General features: G+C 43.4%; 1 protein-coding gene across 3 annotated transcripts in view; it reads right to left on the bottom strand.

Annotated features, from left to right (window-relative positions):
* Nucleotides 1-2,666: 2,666 nt before the first annotated feature.
* The window catches only part of NCOA7 (nuclear receptor coactivator 7), a 74,751-nt gene continuing 57,338 nt past the window's right edge, over nt 2,667-20,079 (bottom strand). For 2 of the 3 annotated variants that reach the window (XM_056856515.1, XM_056856516.1), the window contains exons 9-15: nt 19,428-19,596; nt 14,155-14,302; nt 9,756-9,902; nt 8,380-8,532; nt 5,700-5,795; nt 3,407-3,480; nt 2,667-2,830 (exon numbers count right to left, since the gene is read on the bottom strand). In XM_056856515.1, coding sequence (XP_056712493.1) covers nt 2,695-2,830; nt 3,407-3,480; nt 5,700-5,795; nt 8,380-8,532; nt 9,756-9,902; nt 14,155-14,302; nt 19,428-19,596 — 923 coding nt within the window. In that variant the 3' untranslated portion in view covers nt 2,667-2,694. Of the gene's footprint in view, nt 2,831-3,406; nt 3,481-5,699; nt 5,796-8,379; nt 8,533-9,755; nt 9,903-10,648; nt 10,745-14,154; nt 14,303-19,427; nt 19,597-20,079 lie in introns of those variants that run through there. The other variant, XM_056856517.1, reaches the window with a different exon arrangement.

Here is a 20,079-nt window from a genome sequence, read left to right as displayed (position 1 = left end):
TCTCACATGATAAATTGTCTACAAGGATAACGTGTCCCGCGACGGGCCGCTCCCGAGCCTGTCGGGGACGAGCTTCGGCCCCCCCAATCTCCCGGCGGGGGACTCAACCCCCGCGGGGGAGGCCGAGAACGGGGATGGGGGAGCCAACTTCGCGGGGAGAAAGCGCCGGGGCAGCGACTCAACGTTGTCTTTCCCCCTAGGACCCCGGTGAAGCGGCGAGGAGGCAGACCCTCCCTGAAGCAGCGAGGCCAGCCCTCCATCTCCGGCGACGGGCGCGGCGGGAGTAACGCGCGCCGCGGAGCCCTGGCCTGCGCATCAGCTGGGCTGCGGCTGGGCGCGGGTGGGGCAGGGAAGAGCTCGCCGGCCGGTGGCTCAGCGTTCGCCTGAGGGGTGAAGCCCTCAGCCCTATTTGGCTCTTCCGGGGGCGGGACAAAGGGCGGACGGGGAGGGGCCTCTCTGGCCTGGAGGGAATATAAGGCCAGAGAGGAGCCTCGGCGGGGGAAGGAGTGCGGACAGAGGTGTGAGAGGTGAGCTGACTCTCAACACCCTGGCTGCGTCCGAGGGAGAGGGAAGCTCTGAGTCTCCCTCGGACTGGTCTGAGGCCGAGGAGGCTCCTCTAGGCCTTCCCCCCTCCAAGCCAGAGACCCCGGGGGTTGCAGCGGATCAGGGGCGGCGCGACAGCGAATAATTATTTGTAGGGAACTATGTACACATCTTGCCATGTGCCATCAGATGGATGCATGCATTTTTATTTGCTAACATGTACATTTTGCAGCAAGCCCCGAATGCTGCATAGTCTTACTGTATTCTTATTGTATGTACACTCAGTAATAGTGTGTGTTCATACATGCGATTCTTTACAGGAAGCATTGTTCATTTAAAAAATCATGTGAAAGACAACTTTTCAGACTGTATTTAATGCAGAGACCCATCAGTACAAAGAACCTTGTGTGCAAAGAGATGATGCTTTCAAAGAAAAGCTACTTGTTCTCTTTTATTTCTGCAGATAAAAAATAGGGAAGAATAATAAATGACAGTTTTCACACACAGTCTTTGTAAACTGGACCCAGCTGCACAGGTCACATAGTATAACACACAGAGAGAGGGACAATATAAACGTGAGACAAACCTTTTTTAAATGGATTCTATAGTTTAGTTGTCTATATTAATTGGAAGCAGTGTTCTTAATAGGAATGACCCGCTGGAGAGCACAATCTTTATATACTAGTCTGCAGCCTTAGTTGGGACAGATATCATGTGTCAGGGAACAGAGTGACATATGTAGTGTACTTCTGGAATATTAAAGCAAAATTTTACTTTTTAAAAATGTCCTCTCAAGGTGACTCAGTCTGGGCTCTTGTCTCACCTCTCTTAAGCAAAATATCAAGGTAGTATTAAAAGCTTTTCAGGAATTAATAGCATTTTCTTTTTAGTTACTTTTATACTTGGAATATTTTTATGAGAGGCAAGTAACCAAAAATATTGTTAATGTGAAGCTCCTTAATTCTTTTTTACAGCAAAGTGAATTCAGGTCCAGTGTTCTCCTTCAACAAATGTACACAAGCATACATGCAAAGCTGGATACTGCGCTACTGTAATCATTTACCCTTCCAAGAGATGAATGATTACAAGACTGCAGTATTCAAGTATGTGTGGACACAGTATAAATGTCATTTTGAAAAACAACCAAAATAAGTGATTGTTATAGAAAGCCAACCACTGGGTTCAAAAGCTATTCAGAAAAAAGAACATTCTTCAAAAAAGTGACTAAGCTATTCTGGCGTAGTATTATAACATTTTTCTTTAACAAAATTTCAAGTAATATGTAGAGGCATATTCATTTGGTGCCCCATGACCACATATTTCTGAGAAGTACCTCTGTCAATAGGGTTTTTTTTGCACTTGATAACCAGTGAAAAGAGCCGACCTCCATACATCATATCAACACAACCAAATGCATATTTGATTATGTGTGCTACCAATATTCCTATCTCAACCCAGAATTATGCACTCAGTGTTTTTCCCCCCATCCCTAAAATAATTAGGGTAAATCAACAAAAAAAGTTTCATTTACAAAATTAAAAAAACTAGCAAAATATAAAAACTAGGAAATCAAAACTATTCATCACTGCCACTTAAGACATCTGTCACAATCTTTCTAGCAAATTCTGAGACTTGAAATATTAAAACAAAACAACATGCCTACTGCATTTCAGAAAAAGTTACTATCCAAATTATATATATATATATATAAATAAAATGTTCCCTTTAAGTGCCGGGTAAATAAATTCAAATGACTACTACTTTATCATGGAAAACATCACTTTATGCCATAAAATTTGGTAATGAACTGTTCCCTCTTTTTGGTTTTCACTTATCTGAATAAAAATACACATGGAATGTACAATACAGTTCTTTTTTTTTTTTTTTTTTTACAGATACAGACAAAATGAGACTGCTTTAAACTCATATGTCATAAATGCCTTCCGTAAGCAACTTGCATCTTTATTGTAGGAGCAATGGCAGAGCTGGATTAAGATTTTCGCCAAATTTTTGTTGTTGTAATCCATTTTTGCATGGTATAGTCAGACTTTCTGCTTTTTAAGGGGAGGATGAGATGTATTACAATGTGAGGCAGACTACATACCAATTTTCAACAATCAGAGCCATAGGCTTTTTAAGGCAGCAAGTACATCACTCAAATGTCCACACTTCTACATCCTGGACAACAAAGTCTTCTTTTTCGGATAAGATGTCATTATTGAACGTACTACAACAGTTGCTCCGACCATGGTACAAATCAGCATCTAGCCATAAACCAAATCTGCCACTGAAAGAAGAAGACAGTTAGCTGAATGCTTTGTTTGTTCAGTTATAACCTTAAAATATTGGGCATGATCCAGCAAAAGTTAAGTGTTCCAACTCCATTTATTTCAATGGATGTGAAACATGTTTAACTTTTCCCCACTGAAATACAGAATGTAAAAGCCCATAACTCAGGGTGAATTGTTCCTCTTAATTTTTAACCACAGCAGATGTATTTTTAGGTTGCTGTCAGTGAACATCTATTTGAAACAGCATGTGCTTATTCACAGATATCCAAGCACCAAAGTGGGCTGCACATGCAAGGGAAACTAAATTTAATTCATTTTTGGTTTCTCTTTAAATGAAAATATAATTTCTTTATCCACAGTCCAACGCATCAGATATATGTGCATTCGTATAAGAATCATACATACAGCTAACATTTTGTTATAATGCTGGAGGTATAAGGCCATTTTTAAAACAAACAGCACTTTAACTCTCAATAAGGGAGAATGGCTGCTTGGAAGATGTCTAAGAAGTTCCAGTTGCACATACAATCTTATCTATTTAATAAATACATCACTGGAGTTTAATAACTTACTCTCCCCCTCCAAGTTCTAATGAGGTTACATCTCCATTGATAAAATAGGTGTTTTCTCCACTCCATTTAAAAACCTAAGGGAACAGGGTACAGCTTCAGTAAGAAGGATATGGACATAGTGTGAAGACAGTATTTGTTGGTTTCAATCCACAACATGACAAACACAGTTTTCTTGTTTCCCCATTCCTCCCATAGGAGGAATTATTTTATTATTTTAAAAGTGTGCATACTGCATCTCTGACATATCATGCAGGTGATTTCCAACAAATAATTAATATAAAAATATTATAATAAAATTTAATTAAAACTTAGTTATTTGTAATTTTTTAATTAGACCTCATTGCTGTCCCCAGAACTTATCCTAAGAGCTGGGGCTTTTACGGTATTCTACTATGTTTTGGTACAAAATAGGCCCAGTTGTGTGCGAGTTTTGGTTTTCACTTATGCTGAATAAAGATGAGCAAAACACATGCATGCACAAACAATCTAGAAAAAAGGTAGCTGTAATAGCAACCCTTGGGAACAGCATGGTGCAAAGGGAAGCATCTTTTTTTTTTAGGTTTTTATTATATTTTAGGGAATACAGAAAGAAAAAAAGGGGAAAGTGGAAAAGATTTGCATCCGTTTGCAACAAACGATATTGTCTCAATCATTAATTATACACACATAGTACCAAAATTATACTTATTACTGCTGATATTAGTTTCTATTCTATTTTTGCTCAATAAAAAAGTACTTGGGTAAGTTTTTATGCATATTAGACAGCCAGTCTAAATTGAAGGGAAAACCCACAGAAATTAACACCTTCCACTCATGCAAGGACACCTTTGGATCCATGTCTAGCCAGGGTCCGCTCCCTTCGGCACCTTCCCCTCGGCACCCAGATGGCACCCTTGCGGGCAGGAGACATGGCCGGGGTCTGTGCCCAGCGGGCACCCTTGTGGACAAGAGACCTGGTCGGGGTCCGCTCCCTCCGGCTCCTTCCCCTCGGTGCCCGGCAGGCACTCTCGTGGGCAAGAGACCTGGCCGGGGTCCGCTCCCTCCGCTGCTTTCCCCTCCACGCCCGGCAGGCACCCTCAAGGGCAGGAGACCTGGGCAAGGGCCCGCTCCCTCTGTCGCCTTCCCTTCAGCGCCTGGGAGCCCAGCAGGCACCCTCGCAGGCAGGAGACATGGCCAGGGTCCGCTCCTTCCGGCTCTTTCCCCTTGGTGCCTGGCAGGCACCCTCGCGGGCAACAGACATGGCTGGGGCCCACTCCCTCCGGCGCCTTCCCCCCATCTGCCCGGCAGGCACCCTTGCAGGCAGGAGACCTGCGTGGGGCTCACTCCCTCCAGCACCTGGGTGCCCAGCAGGCTCCCTCGTGGGCAGGAGACACAGTTAAGGCCTGCGCCCTCTGGTGACTTCCTTCCGGCATGCACCCTCATGGGCAGGAGACCCATCTGGGAACTGCTCCCTTTGGCACCCTTGCGGGCAGGAGACATGGCTGGGGTCTGCTCCCTCTGGTGTCTTCCCCTCAGCGCCTGGCAGGCACCCTCGAGGGCAGGAGTCCTGGCCAGGGGCCCCTCCCTTCAGTGCCATCCCTTCAGCGCCTGGGAGCCCAGCAGGCACCTTCAAAGGCAGGAGACACAGCTGGGGTCTGATCCCTCCAGCGCCTTCCCCCCGGGCGCCCTGGAGGCACCCTTGTGGGTAGGAGAACTGGCCGAGGCTTGCTCCCTCCAGCACCTGGGCGCCTGGCAGGCACCCTCACGGACAGAAGACACGGTTGGGGTCTGCACCTTCCGGTGACTTCCTTCTGGCTGCGTGGCAAAAACCCTCTCAGGCAGGAGATATGGTCAGGGTCTGCTCCCTCCAGCACCTTTTCCCTAGCAGGTACCCTTGCGGGCAGGAGATCTGGCTGGGGACAACTCCCCTCGGTGCCCTGGGCTCCCGGCAGGCACCCTCATGGTCAGGAGTCACGGCTGGAGCCCGCTTCCTCTAGTGCCTTCCCCCCGGCCGCCTGGCAGGTACCCTAGCGGGCAGGAGACCGGGCCGGGGCCAGCTCCCTCTGGCACGGACACCAAGTGAGTGCTGATGGATGGAAAACTCATGCATAAGTTAAAAGTTGTCGAGGAGGAGTTCCGTGGAGATCATGTGGCAAGTAACCAAGCATAAATCGCCTATGAATACAATGTCCTCCCCCATACAGGCCCTCCTGCCTGTTTATTACTATTTTGAAAAACCACATTTGCAAGTCTCATTAATTTTTCAAGTAAGCATGAAGCATAAAGACATTGAAGGTATCTCAGTGCACCATACCTTGAAAAGAGGGTTAAATGTGTATAGGAAAGTTTCTCCTGTGCCATAATAGTGGTCACTAAACTTGAAAGGATGTGTCGCGTAAGCCCCAAATATCTGTAAAAACAAAAATGACTGTTATGCTGAGCAGGAAGGAGAAAATGACAACTTTAAAGGCAAAAATCCTTTCAAAATGCATGTATTCTAAGAGTACAATCCATTGGGGAGGGGGTAAAACTGCTCTGGAGACAGTGTGACCCCAGCAGCAGCATAACTGCCACTTACATTGGTGTAAGGGGCGCAAACGTTGACATTGAGGCACTTGTGCCAGCAAAAGAGCGTGGTGCGGCAGCACCCTGGCATGCCAGCGCACCTCCGGAACAGGGGCTGATGCCAAAAGGGGTGTGCCTGGGGGCATGGCTGGCATTGGTCAGCTCCCTGAGCCCTTCAGCATGGGAATGCCCACATTTGCCGGCCCATAGTTATGCTGGCAAAAACATAGGTGCAGCCTGGCGTTCCTCGTTTACAAGGGTTGGGGGAACGTCCCCATCCCGGTGCTGGCCATGGTGTAGCAAGCTGCTTAGGAGGTGGGTCAGCTGCGCTGTCGCTGTGGCTCCCCCCCTTAGATTTTGGCTGCCCATGATCCTTTTGCAGCTAATCTGCGAAACACAGTGCTAACACTTAAATCCCCAATATTAGGCCTGATTCAAAATATGATGCTGATGGGAAAGAAGAGCTTACCCATATAAATTTTCACAAAACCAGCATTTAAACTGTGCTGCTACGCATGCAACATTAACCAGGTAGGCTGTGAATCTCTGCTCTTCTAAATCTGCTAAAGAATTAGCTGAGACTCCAATTTAAATGAGATGTTGGACATATGAAATTTAACACAGACGATCCTCTGAGCCACTAGCCTAATGTTTAATTCTGGCCCTTTTCTGTATATAACGGAACTATGATTCAGAGATGGGTTTTTAAAAATGGGGATTTTAGTCTGCTGAAACATCAGGCCAGTATTCACACACAGAAGCAGGCCCACAAAAATGCAGGGCCTTGGTCACTTCTCTTCACCCACTCTGCCCTGCCCAGTACATACCACGTCCAAACAGAATTCTTCTGGTCCTGCTAGTGTAACAGATCAGAATGCTGCCTAATGTTGTATTGTGATAATGTTATAATGATACTCCACTGACTTTGCCTCTTATTCAGTTGGTGCTCCATATTGCACTGTTCTTACTGCACTGTTTTTAGTTGTAATTCATCTTGAGTCTCTGTGAGAAAGGTGGACTACAAATGGAGTAAATAAATAAAATAAATAGATGCAGGAAGGTGAAAGCCCATAGGGCTGATGGGAACTAATTTTCCAGTTGTGCCAGTTGCAGCCCTCAGGTTACCACCTGCTAGCTGCCCCATGCTCAGGGTAGCCCACCTGGCATCAACTAGAGCCCGTGCTTTTTCTATTGTAGCTGCCACTCTGTGAAACAGGCTCTCCAAGGAGATGGGAGGGTGAGAATTTTTTGGGAGGCACTGCAAGCAGAGGAGGGAACTGAGAAAGATCTACAGCAAGCTAGCGGCAGCTGGAGTCTATATAGGCTAACTTTCCCTCTCTTTCTGAAGGCATCTAACCTGGGTGGGTCAGAGGCAAGAGTCCCAAGGTGCAAACCAGAGGGCAAGGGCTCCTGGCCCAGTGCTCACAGCCTGGGATCTATGAAGATCAACCTGCCAGGCCTGGATGCACCCAGATTTGGTTTTGTTACTTTTTTTGTGTGTAAGATGCTTTAGGTGCCTCTCGAGGGGGAAAAAACAGCCTAAAAATGCTCAAAAAAAAAAATCAGTCCATTCTCTTTGCTATTGCTAGTAATGGGATGCTGACTGCAGGTATCTTTGGAGTCTCAAAGTGGCTTCCCTTCCCCCCACAACAGGCACCTTGTGAGGTAGGTGAGAGAACTGTGACTGGCCCAAGGTCACCTAGCAGGCTGTATGTGGAGGAGCGGGGAAACAAACCCGGTTCACCAGATTAGAGTCCACCACTTAACCACTACACCACACTGACTCTCATCCTTGACAAGAATGGCACATCCTGCATTTTGTTTGAATGTCCAAGGTCCTGCTGGTATATATCTTCAGTTGCCTAACATACAGACACCCGAAGGACTAACCAAAACATTCAGGTGACTGATCTCAACTGTACAGCTGGGGAATCTTTTTAGTGATCTGTGTTGATACTCTTCAATTAAATGTATTTACCTGTGGGATGATGTGTTTCAATAAATCTTCTAACCCATCCTTGGTCCATGTGGATGAGTAGAGAAACTTTATCCCAAGTAGGGCTTCAAAACTGGGGCAGGTTGAAAAGCCTGGGTCACACTAGCAAAATTACCAGTACGCTGAGTTTTCTTTCCAGCTGGGAACACTGCTCAACTATCTTGCATTGGGGGGGTTTATTGTGCTACAGAGAATTTTAAAGGGAAAGCAGCAAAAGGACAAATTCTGCACTGAAAATTCTGAGATTACTACCGTTGCCCCCAAGTTTAACAAAAATGTTCTATATCTTAAGCATGATTATTAATCCAGCCATCCTCTTTAAAGTGGGCCGTATTTTGATTTACACTCCCCATGGACATACTGGCACACATCTATTTGCACTCACAAGGGGATTTGTCAGTAATGAAAGAATCAATTCAATTTAGTGCCTAACCTGGTTGTCCATATCTTTGACGACAAGAAGGACTGGACTATCAAGGGACGCTGATTTACGATAAAGAGTTTTCAAACTAGTTCCATGTTCCTGTGTGCTGTACACAAGCCTCCAAGGATATCCCTGAACCCTTGCTGGCAGGCACCGGGTAAGCTGGAAGGTAAAAAGAAAAATCTACAATTTAAAACACAACCATGTTGCTTGTATCAAATATGTAACTGGAAAAAAAACTGTCCGGTAAGAGAAATACATGGTTGCACCCATAATCTGAGTTGTATTTCTGTACAGGGCCATAACTGGGGGTGGGCAAGGAGGGCAGCCGCTGCCCCTGTGGGGAACTGTGTCTCCTGTAGGTGCCTCTGTGCCAGGTAGGAGAGGCAGTTCTGCAGCCCCCTCTCTGCATGCCACGTGGGCAGCGGCTGCCCTCCTCACCTCCCCCCTAGTTACAGCCCTGTTTCTGTACAAGAAAGGGAGGCAGTTTGTCATAAACTCAAGAGGCACGCGTAGAGTGCTACGGTCAGAATTTGATCTCCTTAGTTCTCAAATCCATCCAATACTGCTCAATGCCACAATACTATTCAGTGCACAAAAAAGCACTTGAACAGTTTCTGTCCAGTGAACTTACAGTCCAGAGGGGTAGGTTTTCCAGCTCTGCATTGTCTGTTTTGAGATATAGTGACCAGAACGACACACAGTATTCTGAATAAGGCTGCACCATAGATCTATACAGGGCAGGAGCCATGGCTCAGTGGTAAAGCTTCTGCTTGCCCTGCAGAGGGTCCCAGGTTCAATCCCTGTTATCTCCAGTTTAAAGGATGAAGTAGTAGGCGATGTGAAAGACCTCTACCAGAGGTCTCTTCTACAGAGACCCCAGAGAGCCGCTGATTTTGATGGACCAATGGTCTGATTCAGTATAAGGCAGCTTCATTTGAATGATAATACTGGCTGTTTTATTTTCAGTCACAATAATCCCAAGCGTAGAGTACCCTCTTTTCACTGCTGTGGCATACTGGGTTTGACATTTTCATTGAAATATCCACTCCAACCCAAGGTATTTTCCCCTCTCAGTTTCAGCAAGTTTAGACCCCGTTAGTGTGTTCTCCTCATAAAAAGGAATTGTCTGGATCCTGGCCTGCATCTGTTTGTGAAAGCTAAATTTCTGGATGCCTGAAATCATTGGCCTATCCATGATTCTGAGACCTGGATACTTGAAGATTCTTATTATGGTCTACACAGAAATGAAAATTATTGTTAGAACTGTGAGAAAGAAGACCCCTTCAGCCTCTGTGTATAGAGGGAAAGGCAAGATATAAATATTTTAATTTAAAAAAAAAGAATGGAATCAACTAGCAAGTTTTGGATGAAATCAAGTCTACCTGCTCTACATGCATATTTTCTAGGAGTGCACTCTGGTTTTTTAACACAGGCAAAGCATCGTCATAATCATCGTCGTCCTCATCACCATCTTCTTCACAATAGCTGCAGATGCTCTTTCGGCGTTTTGCTTCTTCTACAGTGATAATCTAAACAAAACAGACACACAGGCATTGTAAACAAAACCTGATAGTCTGATGGTACTTTCATAATTTAGATCAATGGTAGTTATGACAGATTACCTTCTTAATGGAGGTGAAAAAAATTACCCAGCCCTGAGCACAAAAGATATGTAATTGTACCTTGTTCTGGAGCACGTACATTTTGAAGCTTGCTGCCCTAATTGAAGTGAGTCTGCAAAGCACTTTGTGCATTAAAAAATCTATTATGTAAAAGAGTAAGTTATCCCTAAATACCATTGTTTGTTCGTTTTGAGAGTAAGGCAGGAAGGGAGGGTATGGGAGGTATGTAAAAAACGGCTTATCCTTTGTACTGAAGCTTAAAAAAAGAAGGACCCAAGAGAGGCAGAAAAAATAGTTTTACTACTCTCTAAACCCATATGTCAAAACTCCAAATGTCCTAGAAGGAGCCATGGTTACAAAACAAACAATAGACCAGAATAAGTGCACAGCACACTTCACTGACTATAACACTGTTCTGCAATGTTAAAAAAATAATATGCAGTAAATTTTTCAAAGTACGACTAAATTTCACTGTGATTACTGGTCCTGGACAGATTTGTTAACTGCAACTCTCCAGTATAAAGAACACTACTATTTATCCAGATTCTAACTCTGCATATCGTCCACGTGCTTTAAATAAATGTGCCATGCTGATAACTGAACAAAAGTCAGAGATCTCTACAGCTTGCAAATAGTGATAAAAAGCAACCTACCTGCACAGTGGGTTCTTGGTCAGGTCTTGCACTGTATATTATTTGAAAATTCAAGGGTATTTGCTGAACTTTCATTCTTAGCAGTTTTGTTTCCTGCCACTAACTGTGCCATCAGCTTCCTCGCCACAAATGAAGCCGTTTCTCTCTAGCATGAGCTGTGAAAGAGTCTAGACTTCCTTGTAGTGTTCACTTTCGTTTTCTACACTAAACTGCACTGGATGGCTTGGCAACAGTCTCAGTACAAAAGAATGTTCTTGGAAATGTGTTAAGAGTCAAAGGCCTGTAGCAGCTAAGTGTGCACATTATGTTTACACATGGAGAGATAAAAGCCCATTTGGTTACCACTTTGGTACAGCTTCTTTAAAGAAACTGACTCCCAAGATTTCTAAGAAAAAATGTTAGTGTAAACATACTTCAGCAGGTCCCTGGGATTCTGCCTCTCACACCCCTTATCTGCAAGTACATTTCCTCCCCAAGCTACACTGATCAAATGTCCATTAACGGGCAATTGCTACCATTCCCCCACCTTTGCTTATTTCCCTCTCTCACCGCTCCTTCTCTGTCTCTCTCTTCTCCCTTCCCCACTCCTTCCCTACTTTACATGTCTCTCTCTGATTCTCTCTCTTTCTGTCACTCTCCCTCCCCAACCCCCATTTCTCTCTCTCTCCTATTACTGCCCCTTTCTTTCTCCGACCTCCCATCACTTGGATCCTGCCAGCTGACAACCCTGCCCTTCCAGATGCCCCCCCCCCCCCACACACACAGGGAAAGCATCCTTCACTATTTTTTCTTTTGGGAAGTTCAAAGGTCTCGGCTGGGTCCACTCCCTGTGCATCTGTCTCCCCACCAGCCCCCCCCCCCTGCTGGCCCTAGCTGCAATGGGGGAAACCATGGCATCAATGTCTGCAGTGGAGGAAGCCACACCGGCCAACGTTTTTTAACATTTTGACCCGCCCCCACCATCAGCGAAGTCTGCCACAGCTCCCACGTACACTCCCCATCAATGAAACATCTGAGCTTGTCACAGCTTCTAGCCACCACCACGCCACCATCAGCGAAGCAGCCAAGTCCACTGTGGCTCCCGTCCACACTCCCCACTGTCAGCGAAGCAGCCAGGCCCACTGCGGCTCTCAGCCCACCCACCCCCACACATATATATTGTAAGCAAAGCAGCCAGATCTGCCACAGCTCCCGTCCCCTTCGCCAGGACCACTGTGACTCCTGTCCACCCACCCCGTCAGTGACGCAGCCAAGCATGCCACAGCTTCCCGCCCCCTGCAATCAGCGAAGCAGCCCATGTGCAGATAACACATTTGTTTTTAGATGGGATTTGACTCCCCCATGTAATTTTTTTATCGATTTCAGATTTTTTTTTGCAAACCTGGGGGTCTCCCCAAGTTTGGAGAAAAATCTTCTCTCCCCATGTGGGCCTGATCTGCAGATTTTGATATCCACAGATCTACCCACACTTGAGAAATATATAGATATGAGGGAGGTGTGAGATACTCAGCACCTAAAGTGGACAGTCACAGACCTGGCCTCATCTTACCCCTCTCCACCCATCCTGAGCCACTGCTTCCCAAAAATGCTCTCTGCCTTGGGGAACAGTGCACAGAGTTGGGAGCAGTAATGCACTTTGGAGGGCACGGCCCGAGGGGTAGCTTTAAGTCAGGATTCATGATATCCTGTATAAAGTGAAGTAACTAACTAACAGAGGCTGATGGTTCATAAAGCATGTATCAGTATATAAAGTGATCAGTATATAAAGTGTCCAAACCCTTATATATGAAATTGTGACAAGACATTAAACTGGTGCTAGATGGCATGTAGCATTCTATAGGTCACAAATGGAGGGAAAATGAGGGGCAATAAAATTGGGGCCCCTGACCCAAGCTTTACCAAATTCATGGGTTCATGTAAGAAGAGGCACTGGCAGCTCCGTTTAAAATAAACTTTCTTTAAAATTTGTTTCAAGGGTATCTCAGTTTACACAGGCTCAGGATCATTGTTGGTGATGTGGCTCATTTATGGCAGATTTTTTAAACATATTTTTCAACATGTTCAAAAATTCAACCCTTTTTGAAATTGGTAATTCAGTTACAAAATGTTGGGTTGTAATAGACCTCCTGACCAAAACGTTATTCTGTAGGATCAAATAAACAGACATTCCACCCTTTCAGTTGCAGAACAGGTTTTAAACCTACTTAAAAAGGTAAAGGTCCCCTGTGCAAGCACCAGGTCATTCCTGACCCATGGGGTGACATCACATCCCGACGTTTACTAGGCAGACTTTGTTTACGGGGTGGTTTGCCTTCCCCAGCCATCTTCCCTTTACCCCCAGAAAGCTGGGTTCTCATTTGACCGACCTTGGAAGGATGGAAGGCTGAGTCAACCTTGAGCTGGCTACCTGAAACCGACTTCCGTTGGGATCGAACTCAGGTCGTGAGCAGAGCTTGGACTGCAGTACTGCCGCTTACCTACTTAGCACTGCCAAATTGGCAATAGCAGCAAAAAAGAAAAAGTTGGAAATTTTCTTCGAAGGTGAATTCCACTGCTTGTGGAATACTACCTTATTAACCATATTAACATATCAAAGGACCCAGAGAAATAACTTTCAATGTTCAAATAAACTTATTGAGAGTTGGGCATTATTTATAATGTTTTGAAATAATATAAGAAAGAGTTTCCTTATGCATTGTAAGAGTGATGGTGTTTCTTTGTTTCCTTCTGTAGTTTGGAGTATGGCCATGTATTATATTTTTTGTTTGTATTTTTCTGTCATGTATTGAAAAATTAATGAATTTTTTTTTAAAAAAAATAATCCCTGCTCAACCAAGAACCAAACTGGATGACCCACCCCTTGGGGCTTGTAATTGTCTTTTAGCCTATCATACCTCACAGGATTGTTGTGAGGACAGACATAGGTAACTTCAAATGTACACTTTTCCCGGAGCTTCTTGCACAAAGAGTAGGATAGAAATGTAGCTGATAAAATATTTAATGAATATTTAACTTCAATTAGTTTTCTAAGCCCCCAAATTGACAATGGATCTCTGGTTCTAGGAATGATAATTAACCATGCTAAATTCAACCATGTTCCACTGATATTGAACCTTTTTGTGTGGAATATAAATCCTCTTTTTGCCGTATATAAAAAGTAAATTTATTCAAATTATATTATTAACCACAAAATATTTGGTATAGAACTAATTTAGGGAGATTGGTGTTGTGTTTATAAAAGAGAAAACAAGCTTTCAAAACCATGAGGATAGTGTGTTGAAAAGCAATTAGAGGGTTGAAATAAAATGTGTTTTCCAACTGTGTTTTGGTTTCAATGCCTTCTCAATATATTATCCTTATGTTACAAAGTTCTTTCTGTAACCAAAGGGACTAGAATCCAAACAATCTCAGTTGACAGGAGATCATAATCATCAGAGAGATTCTTAGAGGCATGGTAGCATGCTTGGGCTCAACCCTTACAATTATCTCAGTGCAGAAGCACTCACCTCCCAGCTTTTTGTTGAGGGCTCACTGAAGAAGTTGTCTATCATATCAAGCTCCTCCTTTTCCACCACCACAAAACCCTGTTCCTTAGCATCTTTGCCATATACCTCTGGCGACCACTGAACAAAAAATGTATACAGATGATCTACCCTGTAGAACAAAAGAAAAAGAACAGTGCTGAGTTTTAAAAATACACACATTCCACTATGTTACTTAAAGGTTACCATTGTCTAAAGAAGGATTTACACATTCACAGTGAATGTAGAAGCTGCTAGTGCAGGGGTAGTTTCTATTTAGCTTCATTACCACACAAAAAGGCATTTCTACATAACACTGCCAGTGAAACAGAACCCTGTAGAAGAACCCTGTTTGCATGAGGAAAAACAACACTTGCCCCATGTACAAAGTCACCCTAAAGCTGCACTGCTGATTTCTAGCAGATTGTTATGGAAGAAAGGTGGCATTGTAGGATGTGTGTACCTATTTAACCAAGGGCTAAAACCCAAAAGGGCCTCACTCCCACATAGGGAAGCCAGCCTCCAGGTGGGACCCGGGGATCCCCCGGTATTACAGCTCATCTCCAGACTACAGAGATCAGTTCCCCAAGAGAAAATGGATACTTTAGAGGGTGGACTCTATGGCATTGTACTCACTGAGGTCCCTGTCCTCCCCAGAGCTTGGACTGCAGTATTGCAGCTTACCACTCTGCACCACAGGGCTCCTAATATCCACTAACCCTTTGAAATATCAGGACATGCAAGAGATGTCAATATCAGTCACTGATTGGTAAAGATGCATGTGCAAATTTGACACACACGTTATTGCCCCTCCCAACACCACTCTTTTCATCCTGGTTTGCGACATGAAGGGCAATTTTTACGCCTGCTTAGAAAATAAATTTAGACTTGGCGAAAGTATAGAGGGTGAAGAAGCCGTAGATACGGTGAAAACGCCGACCAATTCCGGAAGATGCGTTTCCAAACATTAATTTCTTCATTCGCCTCGGAAAGTTAAATCCCTTTAGCGGACTCTTGGAGAACACAGATTATTACTTAGAAGAGTGGAATAAGGTCTTCCCTACGAGACTGAGAACTTTGTTAGTTTTCTAGCAGTTTCCCATGGACTTTTTGTTGTCTATTTCCTGTTCATTGTTGTCAATTTTGGGCATTGTCAGTGCGTGCATGAATGTTTGTATTTGGACTATGTTAGTTAGACAGTTAGTGAGTAATGTTTTATATATGTGTGTACAATTCCATGTCATTTTGATATATATTGTGGTATAGATTTTCGACACTTTGCACGGTGCAATTATAGTAGCATTTTGCATAAGTTTCATTTAGTGAGAGTTTGATTATTTAGTTTCGAGCTTTAGTGCTGCCTGTTTGATTATTCCCATCCTATTTACGCAGCACTGGTGGAGATTTGTTGCTTTATTGAAACACAGGCAGCTTCTTATTTTATTGGGTTTTTTTATTTTATTTAATTTATACCCTGCCCTTTCCCAACAAGGTTGGGTCTCAGGTTGGCTAATGACCCCAATGTGGCAGTTTGGGTAAATATAACATAGACATCCATATTCCAAAAAGGAAATATCAACCAACCTACTTGCTTTAAAGAAACCTAACCCCGCACAGAAAAAAATAGCTTAGTAAATACTATGCTCTAAATATTTCTCTACTTGTGAATGCTGTTAGCCTTTGAGAGGTTTTATGGGTTGGTTACTGTGACACCCCTTTTCCACTCACACAGAGTGCCTACCACCCTCTGAAACCTCTCTCTCAGGTTCAGGGTACCCATAGGTCAGGACGTCACAAGCCAGCCTTTTCAGCTCCTTTAAAATATAGAGAGAGCCTTGACCATTTTCCCTCTCAGATCCTCTCTTATTCACAGAGACATCCACAGAGAGAGTAGCCCAGCCTCCTTTAACAACAGGCCTTCACTCACACAGAGTTATTGGGCTTGGGGCTCAAACACTATTCCAGTCACAATGCTGCCACCATTTATTCATATCTCATACCTATATAGATGGAGATATTAACTTTTGTGTGTGTGTTTCTTTCCCTAAGACATGCAGTCCATAGGGTTAAACAAAACAAGAAGTTAACTTTTCTTTATGGTTTCAACATAACACTTAAGAAACTAAGGTAGAAGAAAGAAAGTAAGGTCAATCAAAAATCAGTTTTAAACTCATGGATCTTAGAAGCAAGTCCCTCTAACCTATTTCACACCATCATTTTTGAACTCAGCTGTGAAACAATTTCAAGACACATACAGTGTTAATGCTGTTAGACAACAATTTGGAGCAGACCTAATCTGTTATTCTCTCACTTTCTGACCCAAGGATCATTCTCCTAACCAAACTAGCGCTGCTTCCTAGGCAAATTGTAAGCCCTACATAGCTGGTTTTAAAATGGGGCGGGGGTGGGAGAGGCTTCAAGAAATCAGATTACAGACCTGTTCTGATTCTTAGTGCCATTATTCTGTGTTCACACTAGCAGGCATTAGCAGTGCAATCCTATGCATAGTTACTCCAGTCTACAATCAAAGGACCTGCCTTGCACAATTAAAGGTAAAGGTCCCCTATGCAAGCACCGGGCCACTCCTGACCCATGGGGTGACGTCACATCCCAACGTTTCCTAGGCAGACTTTGTTTACGGGGTGGTTTGCCAGTGCCTTCCCCAGTCATTTTCCCTTTACCCCCAGCAAGCTGGGTACTCATTTGACCGACCTTGGAAGGATGGAAGGCTGAGTCAACCTTGAGCCGGCTACCTGAAACCGACTTCCGTTGGGATCGAACTCAGGTCGTGAGCAGAGCTTGGACTGCAGTATTGCAGCTTACCTACTTAGCACTGCCAAATTGGCAATAGCAGCAAAAAAGAAAAAGTTGGAAATTTTCTCCAGAGCTTGGACTGCAGTACTGCAGCTTACCACTCTGCTCCACAGGGCTCCTATTGCACAATTACAAGAGCTTAAGTTAATGCCTTTTATCAAGATAATTATCTGAAATGCGTAATGCCATTGCCAATCAAAATGAGCAAGCAACCTTGATTGCCAGTGTTTTCCCACTCTTGCAATGCTACAAACAAGGCTGTAAGTTTGATCCAGGGTCACTTACAATAGATTTTTAACAGGAGAAAGTCACATTTCTTTAGCTACTGGTCCCAAAACAATTGGGTGGGGGGAGGTTAGACATGGCATAGGAATAACAATGATTATAGACATTAAACACTACCATTGTATTATTTTGTGAACAATTTGTTTCTCCATAACCATTTTTTACTTCATGAGTTTAATATCTTTCTTCATTGAAGCACATTCCTTTATGCATACAGTAAGAATTCCAAGATATTATTAATAGTCCTAGAGTCAAACATTTCAATCATATCAGCAGAGAAGTGGATCAGAAACAGAGCACATGTTTTGCATGCAGAATATTCCACATTCAATCCCTGGTACCTCCCAGTCAAAAAATTACAAGCAAGAAATTTTGGGAAAGACCTTTCTCTGCCTGAGATTGTGGAGAGCTGCTGCCTGTCAGAGCAGACAATACTTTGCTAAATAGACTCAGTGTAAGGCTGCTTCATATGTTGGTCACACAGAGCAAAGTTTACAAGCAAACAAAGTTATACTACAGAAGCATTCACTGTGTCTTGTGTTATGCCATTCTAATCTTGCACAGATACTGGGAAGTTGCTCTTGCAGTTACTTAATGATTATGTGGATGCATAGGGAGGACTGGAGCAAACTGGAACCCATCACACATGTGGACTGCTGGGACTAGATGCGCTCCATCCGTGCATCTAACCCCTGAAAGAAGAACTGTGCCATTAGCCCATATTCATTCTCTACTTTCTAATTACCTTCGCCTTGTAAACAGTAGTGCCAGCTCTCCAATACACCAATGCATTATAAGCAACTGCAACTACTTAAAAAAATATTACCAACCTGACATTCTTCAGTGATATCAAGTATGCACGAAGTGACACAACAGCTTTTTTAATTCCAGACCTGTTCATGTTCCCCATTATAAGATATGCAGGCGTTTTAATGAAGGACCTTCTGCCCAGTTAACTGATGCAAAGGCATAACTGGGTCAAAATGAACATTCAGCAGGGCAATGAAATCCCCTTATAAAGCACACCTATAATGATTATAGCTTCTCAAGTTATGTGCAAAAGATAAGGACTCCTTCCATTTCACAATCACAATGCAACTGTGTCTAAGCCATTGATTAACTCATGGTCATTGTCTGGACTGACAAAACAACGTATGCTTTAGGAGCACTTGCTACTTATCCAAAGTCACATAGAGGACAAAAATGTTCAGCAAAAACAGCTAAGAGTTGTGGTTGTGACATACTGCAAGAATGTACAAAGGAAGCAATATAGACAGCTGTCTCGTCGATCAGAAAGCTTACAAGCTATATGATTTCATTTGTATTCTGGGAACTCTACCACAAAGCATAGTATATATAAAGAGTGGTGCGGCAATTTTGCAATGCAATTATAAGATTTTATATAGACAGGTGCTGCAGCTCTTTTTAAACACTTCTGTGGTTGTATGAAGTCATTTCTAAGTATTAGGCTCTCCTAAGCTTTGGAAGAAAGTGTAGGATGTTTTCTTCTCAAGTCCTACACCATCTGAAAAACCCTTTCCGCACTGCTTTGACTTCCCAGGAAATATCAAAACAGAGTCTGCAGGAGTTCCTTGCCAGTCCCTCAGCTAATTCAGCTCCCACAAGTATATTGTCAAAGGTAAAAATTTAAGAGAAAAGAGGCTTCTTCAGAGTTCACATTAAAATTTTCTTTGTCCAATATCACTTCCACTAGGGCTCTATGGTGCTAGTAGCTGCCACTTAAAAAGTAGTCCCCTGTGCAAGCACCAGGTCATTTCTGACCCATGGGGTGACGTCACATTACAACATTTATTAGGCCACTTACGTAAACTTAAAAACGTAAAAGAAAGGTTCATGGAAAAGGAGAGAGGGAAACAACTGTGGCACTTGTCACTAACTACCTCAAACAATAACTAATGGGCTGCTGATACTTGCATAATCACATCCTTAACAACAAGCTCAATAAACCAAATGTGCAATCAAGGGGACACCAGTATGGTTATTACAATCCATATCAGTGCTACAAGAAAGGATCATAACAACATGTCTGGGAAAATGCAGTATCTCTCTCTCTTCACCCACAAACAGAAGTAGGTTGTTGAGAGGAATAGATTTTACCAGTCAAGAGAGATGTGTATAAAAGAAGAGCTCCATCTTACCGCTCTCGCGGAACAGCAAACCAGTACTCTGGTTGCTTCCTTCTTTTACCATATTGCTGGGCCATAGTGGCACTTTGAGAAGCGAATGACTTCATCATAGGCTTGCCCACTTTGATGCACAGGAACATTGGAGGGGTCTTGCTTTTTTCCTCTTTTGAAGGAAGCATATCTGAATCCAAGAAAAAGGAGACCATGTAATTACAGCATAGCAAAGAGAACATAGAAGTCACAGTTTAACCTCCAGATTTTGAAATTTCTGTTGCAGTTTTCTTCGGCAATACATCCTAGGGAATCAATTACATTAATATAGTAGGTGTGGTGTTTTTACTAAAGAGCTTCACTATTTGGGTGGGGTTTCAAAATCCTGCAACCTGAATACCATTTTTTCTGGTACATTTCTTCATTTCGACTGTACTCAAGTCATGGAAAACACCCAGCCACCCGCACACTAGTTTCTGTCTCTAGAAGCACCAATAATTCCAGTCAGGACAGACAGAAGTGTGTTAGGTGGATCAAGGTTCTGTTCCCCAAACATTTATAAGCAGCTGCCTTTTACTAAATCAAACACTTGTGATCTATACACACTGTATATGCAAATATACTAACAATGAAGGGGAAATGTAGCATTAGAACAAGTACAAAATTTACCCCG

This window comes from Euleptes europaea, chromosome 10, assembly GCF_029931775.1.
Source record: "Euleptes europaea isolate rEulEur1 chromosome 10, rEulEur1.hap1, whole genome shotgun sequence".
Lineage (NCBI taxonomy): Eukaryota > Metazoa > Chordata > Lepidosauria > Squamata > Sphaerodactylidae > Euleptes > Euleptes europaea.
The sequence above is the reverse complement of the archived record's forward strand: the minus strand, read 5'-3'. Positions and strand labels throughout refer to the sequence as shown.